At 41.5% G+C, this 20,522-nt stretch overlaps 2 protein-coding genes across 2 annotated transcripts in view; one reads left to right on the top strand and one right to left on the bottom strand.

The window, feature by feature from the left end:
* Positions 1 to 13,953, top strand: part of VPS37B (VPS37B subunit of ESCRT-I) — a 31,058-nt gene extending 17,105 nt beyond the window's left edge. Inside the window, exons 2-4 of the mRNA XM_030582970.1 lie at positions 823 to 994; positions 3,128 to 3,210; positions 4,753 to 13,953. Coding sequence (XP_030438830.1) covers positions 823 to 994; positions 3,128 to 3,210; positions 4,753 to 5,256 — 759 coding nt within the window. The 3' untranslated portion in view covers positions 5,257 to 13,953. The remainder of the gene's footprint in view (positions 1 to 822; positions 995 to 3,127; positions 3,211 to 4,752) is intronic.
* A 2,416-nt stretch (positions 13,954 to 16,369) lies between these two features.
* The window catches only part of HIP1R (huntingtin interacting protein 1 related), a 58,712-nt gene continuing 54,559 nt past the window's right edge, over positions 16,370 to 20,522 (bottom strand). The window contains exons 30-32 of the mRNA XM_030582947.1: positions 20,187 to 20,248; positions 19,381 to 19,584; positions 16,370 to 18,598 (exon numbers count right to left, since the gene is read on the bottom strand). Coding sequence (XP_030438807.1) covers positions 18,551 to 18,598; positions 19,381 to 19,584; positions 20,187 to 20,248 — 314 coding nt within the window. The 3' untranslated portion in view covers positions 16,370 to 18,550. The remainder of the gene's footprint in view (positions 18,599 to 19,380; positions 19,585 to 20,186; positions 20,249 to 20,522) is intronic.

The following is a 20,522-nucleotide window of genomic DNA, read 5'->3' as shown; positions in this document are numbered from 1 at the left end:
GTTTCTACTTTGGTCCGTGATTTAAGAATTTAAATTAAAAAAAATCTGTACTTGCAAAAACCCACCAGTATCAGTGATTCCTCCTCCCCTTTGCAAAAAAGGAAGAAAAAAAAATGTGCAACTGCTATGGTTCTTTTCTCCAAAGCATGAGTGCCTCCCAAGTATTTAAAAATAAAAACTACTATATTCGTCATCGTTTTCCTCACTTTGTGCCAGAGACAACAATTTCATAAGCTTTCTGCTTATGTGTGAAGGAAGTGAAAGCAAAATCAAAGAAATAAGTCTTTCATTCCATTCTGAAAGTGATTGATTCCACTCTTATTTCCTGTGGTAGAGATTTCCATAGGTGCAGTTCCTTTTAAGTTTGTCTCCAGCATTCATGAGCCTCTCCCACAATAGTCCTTTCTATTGTAGGCATTTCTAATATGCTCCTTGCCGTATACAGCTTACCTGTGTCTTCTAGAGCTGCTTTGTTACTTTTTTAGCATAAGGCTAAAGCACAGTTTTTGAAATGGATTTTCATACTAGACTGGACAGAGCACAGAAGATATGGTGGGAAACAAATCTACAATGATTGGAATAAGGTTGCACAAGATTACCTAATAGGTCTTTCTCATCTTTGGTTTTTTGGCTTACTATGCATTGTCCAAAACTATCAGCATCTGTTTTAGGATCTGATTCAGTGGTGATGAGGATGACTCAAGACAGTTTGGATTTTGCTGCTCAGTCAAATTTATAGAAGTCTTGTGTTGTCTGTATAGATATCAGTATTTGTCTAGTATATCATTGTCCCATTATACCTTACGTATCTTTCTTTTGCAGGCCCAAAATGTTCAGCTTAGCAAGGAAATGACTCTTGCCAGCAACCGTAGTCTGGCTGAGGGCAATCTTTTGTACCAACCAAAATTGGACTCTCTGAAAGCAAGTTTGAACCAGAAATATCAGGAGCTGCAGGTTCTTTTTGAAGCATATCAGATCAAGAAAACCAAGCTGGGTATAACATGTTCTTGTTGTTCTATAACTCCTATTTTCCTGTACTTTTCTCTCTTGTTCTAAAATATGGATAGATATACTCTCTCTTTTCTAACGCATGTCCTTAATTCTTAGCTGTGTGCATATAGAATATCAGTGTGAGTAAAAGAACTGAAGTGTCAAAATAGTAATGTTTGGATTATAGATCAGTCTATATTATTATTATTTATTTGTACTACCATAGCACCTAGGAGCCCTAGTCATAGATCTGGATGGACTTCATTGTGTTATGCCAAGGATGGCCAACCTGAGCCTGAGAAGGAGCCAGAATTTACCAATGTACATTGCAAAAGAGCCACAGTAACATGTCAGCAGTCCCCCATCTGCTCCCCCCACCTCTCCCAGCCCTGCCAATCAGCACCTACTCTTTTCTCCCCGCACCTCCCGATCAGCTGTTTTGTGGTGTTCAGGAGGCTCTGGGGAGGAGCGAGGGCACGGCAGGCTCAGGGGAGGGGGCAGGAAGGGGTGGAGTGGGGCCAGAGCCTGTGGCAGAGCCAAGGGTTGAGCAGTGAGCATCTTGGCACATTGGAAAGTTAGTGCCTGTAGCTCCAGCCCCGGAGTCGGTGCCAATACAAGGAGCAGCATATTATCTTCTGAAGAGCCGCACTTGGCTCCGGAGACACAGGTTGGCCACTCCTGTGTTAGGCACTCTAAAAGCACAGAACAAAAAAAATCATCGGTGCCCCCAACAAACTCACAGTCGATAGGAGATCTGGAAAACCCCACTGTTCTCATAGACTATTAATAAGGCTGCGAGTTTGTCACTGAGGTCACGGATTCCCTCCATGACTTCTGCAGTGGCTGGTATGCCTGGCTCAGGGGCAGCTCTCACAGGCCCTGTGCCAGTCATACCAGCTGCTTCTGGGGCAGTCTTGGGCCAACACCCCCGCCTTCCCCCCGCAGCAACAGATTTTGGCTGTGGGAGGGGGCAGTGGGTTGGGGCATGGGATGGGGTGAGGTGGGCTCTGGGTGGCAGTTATCTGGGGGACTCCTTGGATGCAGTGACATCACCCTTGCTCAGCTGCTAGGCAGAGGCATGGCCAGGTAGCTCTGTTCACTGCCTCCACCTGCAGATACCGCACCTGTAGCTCCCATTGGCTGCAGTTCCCAGCCGATGGGATCTGCAAAGCCAGCACTCTGGGCGGAGGCAATGCGCAGAGCGGATGAGCGGGATGTCACCGCTTCTGGGGAGTTACCAAGGTAAGTGTCACCCATTGCCCACCTCACCCTGATCTGTGCCCCTGCTCCCTCCCACACCCAAACTCTGCTGCTGCTGGGGCAGAGGGGAGGCGCGGGAGCCAGGTAGGGAGCCTTCTGGCCCTGCCAATCCCCCACTCCAGCAGCAGCGGTGGTCCTGAGCTGCACGCTGCTGCCTGCCCCCCAGCACCTAGGCTGCCCTCCCCCAGCACCTGAGGCCGCCACAGGGGCACACCCCCCCCCCCCAAGTTTTAGTCACAGGTATAGACAGGTCATGGGCCGTGAATGTTTGTGTACTGCTTGCGATCTGTCCGTGACTTTTACTAAAAATACCTGTGACTAAAATGTAGCCTTAATTATTAAATACATCTTCTGCCACCTAGTAAAAAGAACTAGAGACAGAATGTATTGTTGGAATACACATTCCTTTCTATGATTAAAAGAACATACATACCTAATTACTGTTGATCTTTTGTCTGCATATGATCAAATTTCAGCTGATGTTAAAAAAAAACCCTCAAATTTTTCTTTCCTGAGATTGTCCAAGCCAATGAAAATTCAGACCTAGACTGAATATAATATTGCATTTAATACATTCTTGCTTCATACTTCAAGTTATGAAGTATTTTATCTTAACACATTTATCAACTTAAGTTCATTTAATTTTTTTCAGTTATAAGTTTACTGTAGTGAGTAATTTTTAAATGAAATTCTCAGAAAACACATTAGCATTTTCTGCGGAGAATCCTCCTGTCTGGAGTAATACAAAGACTAAATAATCAAACAGTATGTTTGGCCTTTAAAAGAAGCCTTATTCTTATTAGATCTGTATAATTTCAGTCAGAAATTATTGCTTGTAACAGCTGGACCATTAACTGTTCTTTTCAAATTATTACAGATAAACAATCCAGCAGTGCTTCGCTGGAGACACTATTAGCACTTCTTCAAACAGAGGGGGCGAAGATTGAAGAAGACACTGAGGTAATAGCAGTACCTGGGTAGTGCAAATAAGAGATTCTGCTCCTCATCTCAGTTATGCAAGGCTTTGAACATACTCAGTTGTAACATATTATTAAATAAAGATATCCTAGATCTAAGGGTTTTTCAAAGAATACGGCCCAAACCATCACTTAACACTTTTGCAAACAGCCACTTGAGTTCAGTGGGAATTATTTTGTCTGAGTAAGGATTGCAAGCTTACTTTAAAATTTTTTAACATAAATACTATAATTTTTCTCTAGCTTGTATGTGGAAAGCATGCTCAGGCCATAGACACACAGCTACAGGCTCAGGGGCGTGTGTGAAAAATTCATGCCCCTGAGTGCCATAGCTATGTCAACCTAATCCCTGGTGTAGATGCAGATAGGGGAACAGAAGAATCCTTCTGTTGACCTAGCTACCATCATTCAGGGAGGCAGTGTTCCTATAGTGACGGGAAAACCCCTTCCATCACTATAGGTTGTCAGTGCTATGGGGTTATCCTGGCATAGGTATGGTGCCTAGCTGAGCTGCTATAGTCCCCATAGTGTAGATGTGCCCTCAGGTTGTTTTCAACCCAATAGCATGTCTGTGTAGAATTTCTTCTAAATAAACATCCAGATGTAATGTTCTTTGCCAGGTGCATGTATTAATCTAAAAACCATGTCAGTCACTCTTGGAGTCTGGGTGAAATGAAAAACTGACGTGAGCCATTCTCTCTTGCTCAAACTGAAAATGTAATGAGGATAATGAGTGCGCAGTGTTCTGGGGAGGAGGAAAGCCTTCTCAGCAGCAATGGAATATTCCATTATGATTCTTGCATATCTGTCTAGTATCTGGTCACCCCTCGCTGTGCTCAGGTTTGTACAGGCATTGACGTGGTTGGCTCTATTTGTGAATTGCCTGTGGGACATTGGCTTGTTTTCACTACACTGCTTGTTAAGAGTAATAACCAAACCTGTTAAAACTGACTTGTAATCTCAAAAAGTCATGTTCAGGGCAAATTATAATTGGTTATATTGAAATGTATTGTTGCCTGTCTTGATTAAAATAGCATTTACCAAAGCCTCACTTTGTCCAGGCAGTGAGAATGAGTAGACTAAAAACATGGCTTCATACTGATCTCTCACTCTCTACTGATGCTGGAACCAGTTCTTGCTTGCGGGGTTCTAAGTGGTTTCCTGGTCAGTATTGGCAATGCTGAATCATAAAATGAATGGTTTGGCCAGCCATCTGGAAAACTGTTGAATGTGATTCATTCATGTTTCCATAGGTCAGGGAAACATGAGAGCCCTACTAAGCAAGAGCCAGGTTTAACTGTTCTTGCTACCGTGGCTTGGGCACAAAATGATAGCTGAACAGCGATGAAATAAAATGCATCTGAGAAAAACATTGCTTGGAATTGTAAAGTATACAGTATTCTGTCTTCCATGTGCAAGCTGGAACAAATGACAGGAAAGGAGACACAATGCCGTTAGGATATAAGCTATTTCTGATTCCTTCAGAACATATTACTTTCTAAGAGGGTTATTCAATGTTTGACAGAATATGGCAGAAAAGTTTCTTGATGGTGAAATATCGCTGGATCCATTCATTGATGAATACCAGAGCAAACGTAAACTGGCTCACTTGCGACGTGTAAAAATTGAGAAGCTCCAAGAGATGGTGCTGAAGGGACAGAGACTTCCGCAGGTTCAGCAGCAGCCTCAGCCAAGAGCACCTGAGACAACACCAGCACCTCAAACTTTCTACTCTTCAGATGCAAACACTCCTCCCTCAGTTATTCCCCGGCGAATACCACCCCCACCTCCTCCATCAGTCCCAGCAGGACGCCTCCCCACTCCACTTACTGCAGCAATGGATTCAGGACCAGCTCTTTCTTATCCAGGAGTTCCATACCCTCCTCTTCCCCCACGAGCGGGAGTTCAATCTGCAGGTCAAATGCCACAGCCAGGATACCCATCTCAGTTTGTATCACAATTCCCCCCAGCACTGCCCCAAAGACCACCACCTCGTCTTCCACCACATCCTGGCTTTATCCTACAGTGAATACATTAGTGCGCCTAACTCATGTATTGGTGCTTACATTTTAGTCCTTTCTCTCTCCCTCTCAGAGACTTAATATAGGCAATGGAAAACCTCTGTGCTTTGCACAATGGAACACAAAGTTTGGGCTGCAACATGGGGTTGTGAAATTGCACTCAGTAAATAATCATTTTCTTTTCTGTTTCTTAAAATCAGGGACTATGTAAACTATTTTTTGTAGGAAGGTGGTGGGGCCGAATTTTGTAAATCTGGCAAGTTGTGAAACAATGCAGTGGATTTGTTTGCATTTAAGTATGGTCTCAATAGTTCAGTGATGGTAAATGATTTTAAGGAAAAAATATACTTGTCTGACATGGTATTGTGTTCTCATTGCGGCTAGATTTTAAGCATGGTTAATTGTGAGCTATTTATATCTCAAAAGAATTTTCTGTGCTGGTATTTGGGTGGTAACCATTGTGTCTAAGTGCTAAGCATAAAGCTGCAGTGGAAATGACCTGCATTCTTTGAAATAAACCCAAGGCTCCACATCGGTGGCTGGGTACACTAACTTTTTTCTCAGAGCCTACTAATCAGAAAATGTTCGGTAGCTTATTTTGAAAAACATTAATTCTTAAAATATTTTGACTCCTAAATTTGTTGTTGCTTTGGGTTTTTCACAATAAAAATGCACATCTTTCACTTCTGTACATTGTTAATTTCCTGAAAGTCTCGGTCTTTTGAAATAAGTAACCGAATATCTTTCTCTATTAGGTGATTGATCCTGGAATCCATGTAAAGAAAACTATTTGGAGTGCCAGTTCATATTTTTGTAGAAACTTCACCGTCCACACCCTCTTGAAGCTAGTCTCACTAGCCTCCTTCTGTTTTCCCCACTTTCCTGCTTGCTGTTAGGGTAGCTGCTTACTTTTAGCTTAATTTGTCCTTCTCATGCCATGGGTTTAAGAAGCAATTTTTTTTACACAAGTGTAACTTTTGATGTTGTCCTGTGATTTCAGTACCCAGGGTGCTAGGCCTAAATTTCTCTTAATCCAGCAGTGGGCAATCATCTCATTTGGTGCCCATTCAAAGTCCACAAATGCATATTCTCAACCTCTCTGCTCTGTCTCTTATTTAGAGGCACTTCTTGCCCCTAGACACCATCATCTTCTGTCCTGCAGTGTTTGAAATTCTTTTTCATATGAAATGTACAATTACCCTTCCCTCCAATAGTCAAAACCCTCTAGGATGGCTGTTTGCATCTTGCTTAATTTATCCTCCCATTCCCATGCCATTTGGGGGAGAAGTGGGATCTCTACACACGTTTAGCTTTGATGTCATTGTGTGACTCCTGGAACCAGGGCCCTAGGCGCAAGCCCATGTCTTAATCAGCCCTGAGCAGCCATATTGTTTGATGACTGATCAAAATTCCGCAAACTCATATTCCCAGCCTCTCCCAGCCTCAATCAGCCTTTGCCCTTCCACTAGTTAGAACAATGACGTAAGAAACATAGTTCAGAATCTGCTGCATCTTGTATGTGGAGGTAGACTTTTTCAAACCACCATCTCCCACTGTCCGGGAAAGTGTTAGATTGCTTGGAAGGTTCCAGTGCCTTTTTTCTTATAAGGGTAAAACAGATTATTTATTTGATTTTCCCCCCTCGTTCTGTGTAAACCCTTTGACTCCCAATTAGTTATTTCCCCCTGAAGTTTGATAGTTGCTAATAATAAATAATCTCATAACAGGAAACCCTCTGGTCTGAAAATAGGACTACATGGCTAACTCTCCCATTTGAAGATCAGAGACTGCAGATGAGTACCTGAACAGCTCCCCCTACATAAATCTGGAAAGAGGGGGAATTTTGTAAACCTAGCAAGTTGTGAAATGATGTGCAGTGGATTTGGTTGCATAAGTATGGTCTCTCTCTCTGTATGGTGGCACATGATTTTTTTAAAGTGTCTTTTCTTGGTATTGTGTTGCCATTGAGGCTTCATATATGCATGATTAATTGTGAACTGTGTCTTTCACTAAGAATGTTCTGTGCTACCAGTGCTAGGATCTGGCTAGTAACCATTGAATCTGAATGCTGAGCATAAAACTGCTGTAGAACTAATAAACCCAGGTCTAGAGCTACCAGGTTGATAGATGGGTACAAAACCGATAAACGGACACTCAGATTAGATTTGCTAAAGCCTTGTAAAAATAACCAGGTAGATTTTATGCTTATCAATTGCCAATTTATTTTCTGGGTTAAAAAATTCATCAGAAACAATAGCGGGGATGAGATAAGCATATTTTGAATTTTGCACTGCATTTTATGTACCTAACTCTCTTTTGAGTGGTATAGCCCATTATTGGTATTACTGAGAAATAGTCCAAAATATTTTTTATTACTTGTTAAATTTGTCTGTTTTTAGTACCTTTAATGATAACAGGACCATTCAGGGATACTTTGTTTAAAAAACAAAACAAAACTGTATTGTGTAAACTAAATACAGATTAATTTGGTGCAATTTACTGTCTGAGAACAATGCATTATCACATATGCATGTGGCTGACGTGCCTTAGGATCAGTACTTGTGATTATAATATTCTTACTAGAATATTAGCGTATCTTTCAAATCAATGGCCATTGCTTAACCCTTTTGATGTAGGGACACTTTCTTTTATGAAAGATTTTTCACCTAGTGCTTTAGAATAAGGCAGTATCTGCTATTTGTATGCTTAATTGCTCTCAGTGGATGATTAGTTTGGTTTTTAGACACTGTCACAATGACTGTTTCAGTTGTTATAACAGTCTCAAAACTGAACTCCAGATGTTCATGGAAAATGCTTGGCCATTAATGAGTATTGGTGTACGTGCAAACTGCTTTGTAGTTACTTGTGTGCTTGCTTAATGGCAATGTTTGGGGGGTGGAGGAAGAAGAGAGCTTTGGAAAGCTTTTGGAGTCTTATTTTCAGAAACACAAATTATACCACACTAATCTGACTGGGTTGGGTAAGAGATGCAGGGGCTATTTCACGCCTCCCACCTTCCGACACTGTTTCCAACTCATCTGTTATAGTTAAAGAGTAAATTGTGCTATAGATAGGATGTTTAGAACCATATGAATCTGTACTGTATATAATGAAAGTGTTGTTAAAATGCTATTGGCAAATTGGATCCTATATAAGGGGATGGCTCCATTCTTTTGCCAAAATATTCTTTTAATATACAGTGTGGTTTGATTTGAAATGTGTGCTACAAATGGCAAATACTTCTAAAAAGAATCAGAGTTAAGGAAACATTTTTATAACATGAAAGTGGACAGTGAGCTCAAATGGCGAGGTGTAACATGGTTTTAGAACGCAGGTAGCATTTTAAATGCCCATTTTGGATGGTTTATGCTTCTGCTAACACTTTGTATGCAACTTTGTAAATGATAACTTTATTTACGTTACCTGCACTGGGTAGTTAGTGTTGAATAGTAATAATTTAGGACAAGTTTTGCTGCCTGGAAAGCTATCTCTGAGGAGACCAACCAATCAGTTGTTTAGAAAGGTTGTACTGGCAACCCCCGTGATACAGTAGAGTCACTGTTTGGAGTAATCTTCCATCATGTGACTCCAGGAGGCAGGATACTTAATCCAGTCCTGGCTAGCTATATCATTTGGTGCCCAATTAAAGCACCACAGCCTCATATGCCAATCCCTCCTGAGCCTGCCCACTCCAAACTGTATCAATGATATAGAAGCGGAGTCCAAAATGTGTCTGTCTTGCTCTCCTCTCTTGTCTGGGGGTTTCTGTGTTCTGTCCTGAAGCTTCTGTAATTTCTCTTTGGCTAGAATGATTCATGAGCTGTCTTCCTCTAACGGTGGTAATATAACTTTAGAATAATACAATATAGAACATAAAATAATTTGTTTTTCTATCCAAACCATGATTTTTCAATAGGCTGTTTTCCTCCTAACCCTTGGTAGTTGCTAGCAATTACTAGGAAATCTGATCAGGAAATCCTTTGGTCTAAAAATAGGACTTTTGGCTAGCCCTCCCCTTGGGAGTTCAGAGGCAGCAGATTGGTCAAAGTTCTTGGCACCTGAACAGTACCTTAGATAAGCCTGGAGAGCGCCAATAGAGGGGTAATTTTATAAGTTGTGAAACACTGTGCAGTAGTTTTGTTTGCATAATAAGTATGGTCTCTCTAATCTAGTGATGATACATGGTTTTAATAAACTAGCATATTTGTCTGTCGTCGTATTATGTTCCCATTGCAGCCTGATTTAAGCATGGTTAATTGTAAACCATTTGTCTCAAAAGAACGTTCTGTTTCATCCATTGGTATTTGATGTGTGGTAACTGTATTTGAATGGTAAGCATAAATCTGCAATGGATGGAAGTGGTGTATTGCTTGAAAAACTAACCTCAGGTCTAGGCTGCAATGTTAGTGGTTGTATACAGTAAATTTGCTCTTAGAATCAGAGGTGCACAAACTCTAAACAGACACTCTTGCATTAGATTTTCTAAAGTTTTAGAAAAAGCAACCAGGTAGATTTTACCCTTAGCAGGTGCCAACTTACAGAGGAGCTCTTGAGTTTCAGTTTCCTTTGGTTTCAGTTTCCTGCTACTTAACCTGGCTATGGGGATAGATCTTGCGCATCCTAGATACTAAACTTTTGAAGGCTGACAGCATGTGGAGAAAGGCCTACACATTGTTCCTGTTTTCATGCAGAAAAACATTACACTGAGCATAGTTAAGACAATATAAATATGGAGAAATAAGACTCCCAAGTCTACTTAGGTACCTGAGCCATAGGAAGAGCAGAAGAGGTAGCTAGGGATACTCCCCCAAAATATCTGCCACTTTAAAAGCAGTATTAAGCAGAAACTCAGCACAAGTAAACTGATCACCAGCTATGGTTAAGAAGTCTTTCCCTTATAATACTGTTGCGTTAGCTGCATCTTGGGGATACAAGGATTGGGGACAGGATTTGAACACACTTCTTCCTGTGCTGCAGGAAACTGGCAGTGTTGAAAGCTGGGAATATAAAAGGCTTTCTTTCAGTGCCTTTAAATGATATGGCCTTTGGGGGGAAGACGGAATCAAGAAGCTGCAGTTCGTAAGCACTGGATTTCTAGGAAGTTGGGTCAGTGGCTGCAGTTTGAAGACTGTTAATATGTCACTTCTAAATAAGTCTGTTAAAAGCATTTACTCTGAGATCCAAATAGGCCATCCAGGAAGTTGCCAAATGTTTGATAAGTTGAGAGTGATATTTATTCTGCGTGGACAAATGTTTCTTATGTAGGTTATTGTCCAAATGCCTTATGTTAACTCCTGGAGGTGGGGGGAGACAAATTGGTTGCCTAACTCAGGCTGGTCTTTAAATATAAAACAAAGGTATAATACCATTAAAACTGAGATCAGCATGTCATTGGCATACTGGCGACCCTGCGGATATTATAGAGCATCTGTTTTCCGCTAGTAGTTGTGATCTATCATGAATGTTCATGGTGGTGAGAAGTTTGTGTGCACACCCTGTTCAGCTCCCTGTATCCTTTGTCACCAGAAATTATTATAGATTCATCACTTTTGGTACTAGACGATCAATTTTTTTGGCCTGTGTAAAGAAAACTCCTAGTATCAACTTCAAATTCAAAACACCCTCCATCCCCACATCCTAGTTTATCCCACCTCAATCTCGTTTTTTTCTCACGCTTGCTATGGAGGGTTCTGACTGTGTTTGCTTAATTTCTCTAAGTATGTGGGTTATAATATATATTTTCATGACTTTGGAAGCTCGGATTTCATTGTGGTGATTCAAGGAACTGGAGCCAGAGTCACAAGCCTACATTTTTAATCCACCGCTGGGCAGCGTAGCTCATATTCTAAACTTCCTCTGACCCCAAATCTCTCACCAGTGCACCCTAAAACAATGACACCTACAAAAAAGCCTGGCCTCAAATCTTCTCCATCTCTCATCTAGAGGCACCTGTTTTTTAAACTACCATCTCCCAGTTTAGAAGTGGTTGAAATAATTTTCCATTAGGAAGGGTCCAGGGATGACTTTCCCTTAAAGGTCAAAATAGAATATTTTTTCTCTACACAAACCATAACTCATCTAGTTGTTTCTCCCCTAGAATTTTGTAGTGGCTACATGCTAATATTAGCATAATAGCATCTAGTCTGGAAGGTAGGCTGTTGGGCTAACTCTGCCTCTAAAAGATCAAAGGCACCAGAATGATCAAAGTTCTTGGTATCTGAACAGCTCCCTGAAAGCCTGGAAAGTGATGAGAAGGAAATTGGTAAGCCTAGCACGTTGTGAAACAATGTGTGGTGAATTTGTTTGCAAGTCTGGTCTCCCAATACACTAGCTGATGGTAAATGATTTTAAATAGAGTAGCATACACTTTTCTTGGTATTGTGTTCCCATTATGGCTCGCTTTAAGCATGGTTAATTGTGAACTACTACTGTTTCAAAATAATTTTTTTGGTGATGTCATTTGTATGTTAACTGTCGTATCTGAATACAAAGCATAAAGCTGCCATGAAAATGAGCTAGGCCACATGAGGTGGTGGTTGTGTACAGGGAGTTTAGGGGGTTTGTATGGTAAATCTGTCCCTAATCAGATTCTCAAAAGCATAGTAAAATCAACCAGGTAGATTGCACACTTAGCAAGTGCCAATTTATTTTGAGCTAAGAAAAATTCTCGGTGATGGAGGGGATAAGAAGTGTGGTCTGAATTTTGAACTGAAGACTATCTACCTATCTTCCAACTATTTCTAGTAAGAAATAGTGCAAGTAAAATACAAGTAAAATTTTCTATTAAAAATATTTTGGAATATTTCTTACTTGTTACATTTTCCTCTTTTTAAAGTAATTTTTATAATGATGACAGAACCATTCAGGGATACTTTGTCTAAAAAGGCAAACCTGTACTGTGCAAATTAAATACAAATTAAGCTGATGCAATTTGCTGTCAGAAAACGATGCATTATCACATATGTATGTGGCTGATGTGCCTTAAAAATCACTCTTTGCAATTGGTCCAGTAAGACTATGAACATACCTTTCAAATCAATGGCCATCGCTTAACTCTTTTGATTAAGGGCCCTAAAAGGCATCCTTTTTTATAAAAGATTTTTCAGTGAGTACTCTAGAAGATTAAAGGGTGGTATCTGCAATTTGTATGCTTAATTGCCCTCAATGGATGATGGATTTTTAAAAATACACTGTCAGGGAATCTTGTATTAAGTCAGTTGTAACAATCTTGTAACTGAACTCTAGCTGCTTAGGGAAAATGTTCTTTCATAAAGTGTGTCCGTGTGTGTGTTCATACTGGTTTGTGGTTACTAATATGCTTGACTGTTGGCAGTGTTTGAGGGTGGCGGAGGAAGAGAGCTTTGGAGGGTTGAATCCTGCTTTCAGAAACCAAGTTGACACTGTACTAATCTGTCTGGGTGGGATGAGAGATGTAGGTGATATTTCAGTGTCTCCCAACTGTTTTTGTTTAAAAACCAAGTCGTTTCTGTTGTAGATAGGATGTTTAGAACTATACTAATCTGTACTCTTTATAATGAAAGAGAGATTAAAATACCATTGCAAGTAGGATCCTATATAAAGGGATGGATCAATTCTCTTGTCAAAATGTTCTTTAATATACAGTGTGGTGTGATTTTTTTGCTGCAAATGCTTCCTTAAAATAATCTACATTAAGGAAATGTCTTTATAACATAGAGTGGGCACTGTACTTAAATTGAGAGGTGTAACTTGATTTTAGAATGTAGGTGGCATTTAAAATGTGGTTTTGATGGTTTTTACTTCTGCTGACATTTGTATGAAACTTTGTAAATAGTGACCTTGTTCACTTTACGAGTACTGTGTAGTTAGTGTTTTTTAAAAAAGATTATAAAAGTACTACAGCAATGAAGATGGACTTGTCATGTTTATCCATAGGGTTCTTTAAAAATCTCATTTGTATACACTATCGTAGTTCTTTGAACATTCAGCAAAATGAGCTGTGGATAGACAAATGGTGATGAGTTGTTGTGGTTCTAGTTCTGCGTTAGCCAAAGTGTGTATTCCTTGGAGGTACTTCCATCATGGAACTCGCTGTGTTGATTGGCTTTGCTCTTCTTGTGAATAAATCATTAGCACTGTTTGTACATATGTTGAAAGCAACTATGAAACTGAAGAACTACCTTCCCCCTTTTGTGCATAGTGTGACAAGTCCACTACGTATTCTTATTCAGACTTTAAAGGATGAAGTTTAGGAGGAGAGTGAAACTGAAGAAAGCTAAGAGGTATTGGACTTACCTGACATATAGTGCCAAGAACCCAATAAGTATAATTATGACTAATCTGTCAACACTACTTAGCATATTAGAATAATAAACTGGTTTGTAAGTATCTCCCCCTCGCACTTTAAGGATGTAAATCTTCCAGGCGGGGTGGAGGATACTCAGTATAGCTTGATGCATTAGACATGCTACTTACTTTGTCAAATGATGCACAAGATTAACACTAAAAACCCTATTTCAAAATCTGTATACATTTCATACAGGGAAATCAGACTGGGGCAGCTAGGAATCAGAGTCTTTAAGCAGCTTAAAACTCTCACTACACTTACAGTGGTATTTTGTTTCTAATGTAACATACTATAAAGGTTTTATTTGTGCTGTATAAGAATGGAATTGTTAGTGGTTAAGAGACCACTAGTTCATTTCAATAAATAATAAACTAAATTCCTTTGGTGTGTACTTTCTCTTTGGAATTGGTGAACTGTAATTGTGAACAGTTTCAAGATTACATTCAGTAAATGAATAGAGTAGGCTCTGCCTTGGGCAAATTTCTCCTTCAATGACTTGGATATTTGTTGGGTGATTTATTTTTTTCCAGAAAAAAATAGGATTACAATTTAATCAGGTGAAAATAGTAATTTAGATGATTAGAGGCAACAGTGGAATATCCTCTTACACATGAAGCATAGTCACTTCTATCTAATTTTGTGATAGTTCTGTAGGAACTAAAAGCTGTTTTGAATACAGGTTCAGTCTTTCCTTGGCTTGCTTTCACCCCTGGTGTGTGACTTCAGGATACATCTGTCCTGCAGAAGGGTTGTGAATGATTTGAATAAATAAAACCAGGGGCAGTAGCTCTCTGGCTGCTTTCCAGTGCTGAGTCCTGCAGCAACATATAAGGAAAGGAAGCTATAACCATTCCTGCCTGAGGCATTGTCTACTCTATGCAGGGTAGGTATAGCTGTGTCGGTCCCATTACCTCCACTAGACTTTTTTTGCCAAATATTTCTCATGATAGCTACTACTGTTTTGGCTCTACAAGTGGTGCAGTCCAGCGCTGCCCGAAGGGCTAAAAGGCTTTGTTTAAGGTTTTTCTTAAATAGCTTGAACTTTGCTCATTCTCTTCACTGATGCAAAAAATTAACTTGTAATTTATACAAGCCAATCTGAAGGATGGCCCCTTACGTTACAGATTTTGAGATGTGGCTAGGATCTTAATTCCAGCATGTTTAATTGCTTTTCCTAAGGTCTTTCCATATTGCAGGCTACATGTGTGGATTTGACTGTGTGAAGATGTTGGGAACTGAAGGCCTGAGTGCTAATCCTGGCCCTGCTACTAACTTGCTTTAAGACAAGGTGGGGTGATGTAAAATCATTTATTGGACCAACTTCTGTAGGGGTGAGGGAGAAGCTTTTGAGCTTACACAAAGCTCTGATATCCTGGAACCAAAATGGCTACAACAGCATTGCATACAACCAATTTGTTTTAGCATTCAGCAAGCTGCTTCGCGCCTGCCATTGTTTTCCTTGCAGATGAGACACCACTAGTTGAGGATTTTATTGTGCAGCATTTTGAATCTATAAAGATCTAGGTCCAGTCTGCATAGTTATTAAATAGTGACGGCACGAACCTTTTTCCAAACTCGGAATAAGCCACGCTGTTCTAGAAGGGGAAGAATAAGAAGGGATTAAATAAGGGGGTGGTGTAAACTTTCAGAGGTTAATAGACTGAGATGTACCCTGCGATTAGTATTTATTTCAAGTTTTGGTTGGGCCTTCAAGCACCCAAACCCAACACTGAATAGTTGCAGAAATGCAGCTCTACTCTCCCCCTCTCCTAAAACACGGCTGCTGTACTGGCAGCCTATGCAAAGAGTGAGAGTGTACGAGCTGTATGTGACAAGGTGCGTGTATGCAGCAGGGTGTCTATTTGCTCAGACATGTTGACATGTTTTAGACCAACAACAGTAACTTGGCAACGCTGGGTCAGTTTGAGACCAAGTCTCCCAGGGTTGGTTTGTTTTTCCCTAAGATTCTCATTAATTGCTGACTTCTGCGGCTATGAGCTGGAAGGCTCCTGACAAAAGCCACAGGCTGCCATCTCCCTTTGAGCTCTTTGTGTGCAGCCTCACTTTCACCTAAAGGTGCCCATCAGTTCCCTGTTTCCAATGTGAGGGGGTGACCTGTAGCCAGTACCCCTTAATCGACGGGGAACAGGCTAAGAGCCCCCTCCATGTGAGATTTCCAGCAGTAACTCTTCTCCCCTACAGCTACCCTTCCCCTCTCCCTTATGCATCTTCTCTCCATGTCCTGACAATCCTCTGCTGTGTCTCCCTAAATATTTGTCCTTCAAAGATGCTCCTAAGCTCTCAGCCCCTGAGCCAAAAGCAAAGAGGAGATGTGTCCAATTAGGAAAGGCAAGGAAATGAGCTAGCTCAAGCAAGTATCAGCTGCTCTGTCCTGGTGCTGCCTCGCCTCCACACAGACAAAAGTTCAGGGCAAGGCAAAGCAAAAACTGATACTTATCTGGGGGACTGGGATGTGCTAGTCTCTTTTGAGGGATATGAATAATTACTAAACATTAATGGTTGTTTAGGTGCATGTGATCAGGAGCGGGCTTTCTGTGCAAACCAGACAGTCCCAACCAGCTGCAGTGTTTTAAGAAGGGCCAATTGCCATTTCCAACGCTAAAAATAATTGAACAGAGTGGGGAAAAGTGTGAACAAAAACTTGGTATTCAAGAACACTTCCTTAATCATAAACCCCACCCAAAACTTAGCTGTTTAACTTGACTCATTAGCAGAACCTGCCCCTTTGTTAAACCGGTTTCCTCTTACCTGCCACAATTTATAATAGAGATATATTAGACCGAGGAACACATTTTATTGCTTGTTTGAGATTTACAAAAGAGTACAAAACCAAGCTTTCCTGCTACTAAAATATAACAAACAGATTTCAATATAAAAACAGTTACAAGTCTTCAGTTCTCCTTTTGCTGTGAGAGTTCCAGCATGTAGTCTTGTCTTCACACTGAAAAGTTGATAGCAAGCAACTGTTGTAGACTACATGTCAGTACTACCTTTAGAAGTGACTTGTGGTGTGGTTGTCTACATGGACATACCTTCAATTAACTGGGGCAGGGTGCAGTGACAGGCCTAGCTGTCACCTGGATTCACTTCAGTTAAAAAATCTGACCATTCAGAACCAAGATTTCTGATAACTGAAGTGACAAAACTCACTATCCCGGAAGTAAAAAGTGGTTTCAGAAGACAGAGCAACCAACATTTTCAACCTGGGGTGTATTGCTGCATAAATTAACCGCATTTGAAATGCTGAGTACAGGGCTCTGCAAACAGGGCTTAAATCCTCATTGAGTATTTCCTGGAGCTCTGCTCCAGCTGAATTTAAGCTCTGACATGAGACAATTCATTCTAACATACAGCAGGAGTCTATTTTTAGTCAAAGAATAGTCAAGGTCCAGACTCCAGAGAAACACTTTTTCACACTGCAGTAACCATAAGTAAAGATTTCAGGGTCTGTTCAAAAGTGTCTGGCAGTCCACATTTGGTTAGTGGTTTGCCTACTGACTCCCCTGCAGTACACTATCAGACCACGATATTGCTTGTGCCATGCTCTCAGCAGTGGAGGAGGCGAAGTACCAAATCACTGGTGTGGGGGGGAAAAAGGCCGGTGCATGGCTCTATGCTGCTGATCAAACAATGCATGAAGACAACCACACTTCTAGTTTAGAAGCCTAACGTGGCAATGTGCCAGTGACCTCTCCCCCACAGTAGAGAACAAACAGGATGGGAAGTGGGAGTTGAAGCCGGTTCCAGGCTCTCCCTAAGCATTCTGTACTGAAGAGCAGTCACATATTCCATCACTTCCTAGTGCCAGGGAGACACTGTAGTCTAAAACATTTCCATCCAGTGCTTGCAATTCCAACCAGTGCAGCACTGGGCTAGGGCATGAGAGCCAGGACCTGAAACCAACTTCACAAAAGAGATCTACAATGCGCTATAGTGAACATGACTATGGTCCATAAACACCAAGAAAGGCAAAATATATATTATTATTTAAATAAAATGTTCTCAAATCTAAATGTTACTAGGAACTCAGGGGAAGGAATTTTTATCGTATTTAAACCAACAGTGTCTCTTTAAATTAACATCTCCCCAAAATTTCTTATTGCTGCAGACTTTCTACCAATAATTATTACATGGATATTGTACACCAAGCGTGCTTAATTCTGATAATTATCTTAACTATAAACAGTGAAACTATTCCCCTGACCTTGATCTATTAATAAGAAAAAAGTTTGCACCCTTATTGCCATCATATAGATTAACTAGTTCTCCCCTGTATGAGCCCTGTTTCTTTAAAAACATTGACAGTTTAAAAACTAAATGATGCCTCTTCCTTTGAATACTTACCCATGCAGAGACATCCGTTACCCTTTCTCAACCTGCCACATTGTTAAAGCAAATGGCTGCAAGAAAAGAGCAACTTCCTACTTTAAAAACATTTCACATTTCCTTAAAGTTTGTGCACTACAGTAGTGAGAGACACCTACATTTACTTAAGATTCCTATTGCTGATAAATTTAAAAAAAAAAAAATTAACTAGGAGAGCTGCTCCAATCGCTTTCTGTATAACTGATGTGCCACGTGACATCGTTAGCATTGCTTTAGTAAACAACAGTAACTCAACCGTTCTAGTGATAGAAAGGAAGTGTAAAGTCATGTTATTCTTCACATGTGGCAGTCAGGAGAACCAGCCGATCAACAACAGCTTGAAGGCAATTCTCGGGTTAATCCAGTTAGTATCTGTTTAAAACACAGATAAAACAGCTTTGGAATGCCTACATCATGGTACGTGGAGCTCTTCCTAGACTCCCTGTGAGGGGAAACATGGTGCCTGCACCGTCCGAGCCTAGCAGGAATCCTAGCCCTCGCCACCAAGATGAAGTGTACTGCAGCTGGAAGGCGAATGCAGCAGCCCACGCCTCCTCTTCCTCTTATGCTGAATCAACTTCTGTATCCCCCTAGAAATTTACAATGCGGGCCTGAAAAACGCCGTCGTGCTGCTCCAGCTAAAAATGCAATGTGGACAAAAAACATTAATCAGTTCCATTGGTAAAAGGCATCATCACCACCAGTGCGAATGGCAACCACCACAGCTGGGTCCTTTCGACAAAGCAATAGTGAAAGAGCTGTCAATGTGCACTCCTGCCCCATTTTCTGAACCGCAATAACCATTATCACAAGGGGAACTCTCTGCCCTTTGTCTGAAACTTGACTGTAGGTTGTGTGGGGCAGGGACCTACCTACTTCCATTTCTAAGACCCACCTAGCCCACCTCTGCACTAGGTATAAATAATAATCATTCACTGGTCTCCCAAAGAGCAGGTGCACTGCTGCTTCATTTCTCCCGCGTCAGAATTCCTGGCTAGGTGGCAGGACTGACAGAGGCAAATTCTCTCTCTCTCTCTCTCTCTCTCTCTCTCACACACACACACACACACACACACACACACACACACACACACACACTCACTCACTCACTCACTCACTCACTCACTCTCTCTCTCTCTCTCTCTTTATTTGTATGAATCCCACCGGTTTATGGATTGAAGTGCATTAGGGACTATTCATGCTGAAAGCACTGAGGGCATGCAGCAGACAGGGTGTTGGACTGGGCTCAGCTCTGGGAACTGCAATTCCCCTGTTCTAATTCCAGCTCTGCCACTGACTCGCTGTGTAGCCCCAAGCCCGTTGCTTCATTTGGCTGTGTCTCGTCAAACAAGGATAAATAAGACATAGCAACCACCAGGGGTGTTTAGTTAGCTGAAGGGGAATGGATCAGAGCGAATACCTCACAGTCCTGTTTTAGGGGGTAGGCAGGTTTCTGAGCCAGTGGTGGCTTCTTCAAGATGCTCCGCCTTGGCGCCACAGCTGGTTTCCCCTCCCCCTCATCTGGGTCTTCATACACTCCAGCCAAAGCATAATGCTTCTTCCTCAGCTCGCCGAGACGAATTCGCTCGTTCTCCAACTTCTTCTCTAGTTCCAGCACCTTCACCTGCATAACAAGAAGCCCTTTACTCTCTAACCCCAAGTGCTGGGTGCACCCTACTATGATCCCTCTAGTCAGGCAACAGCAGTCAGAGAAAGAGACCATTCTCCCATCACATTATGGTTTATGACGCTCTCGATGTTCTTTTCCAGGTCTGTAATGGGGCCTAAAGCTCTTAACAGTATCACAGGGATCTCCTACCCTAGAAATGCAGCCACTTCTGGGGTAGAAAGTGGCGGCTATTCTGCACCAGGATCACCATACAACAAGGTTAACCTAGAGTAATCTTTAGGAGGGGATGTGATGAAGACATTTCTGCTGTTGAACCACAAGCTGAATTTTAGGCAGCTTCAGTGTCCCATCCAAATTCAATCTTGGCTAATACATTCTGCTATATATGCCTATTCTAGGAGACTGAACTCTTTGGCAACAACGTCAGTCATGTCCTGTTTTATTGCTGAAGACTGGATACACAACACTGTCTGCTGAAATCCATACCAGAGATTCTCAGAGACTAGTTCTGAGAGGATGGCTGGGAGCACCCTGTTTGCTAGATCAGTAAAACAAACCTAACCCTGTTTACCTATTCTGAGCAAGGGGTGGCATACCTGCGTCTCCATTTCTTCCTTCTTCAGTTTGATTAGCGACATGCCAGAGAAGTCCATAGTATCTTGTGGGAGGAGAGAGAGGGGGGGTGTTATCCTGTAGCTTACAAGGATCATGTCCCAACAACGATGCAGAACAGAGCCAGCTGGACACATTCCCCACCTATTTGGACTGAGTGAGTGTAAGTGCTAGTGTAACCCACTGGTGAGTGTGTTACTGACCCTTGCTCTGTGCCCAATCCACAGCTGATGCAAGTATGTCTCAACCCCAGGCGCAGAGCTATGATGACTCGAACTAGATCAACCTCTAGCAGCTCACACTTTTAGCTTTGGCGTTCG

The sequence above is a fragment of the Gopherus evgoodei genome, chromosome 13 (assembly GCF_007399415.2).
Source record: "Gopherus evgoodei ecotype Sinaloan lineage chromosome 13, rGopEvg1_v1.p, whole genome shotgun sequence".
Classification (NCBI taxonomy): Eukaryota; Metazoa; Chordata; order Testudines; family Testudinidae; genus Gopherus; species Gopherus evgoodei.
This window is presented reverse-complemented; position numbering and strand designations above follow the sequence as displayed.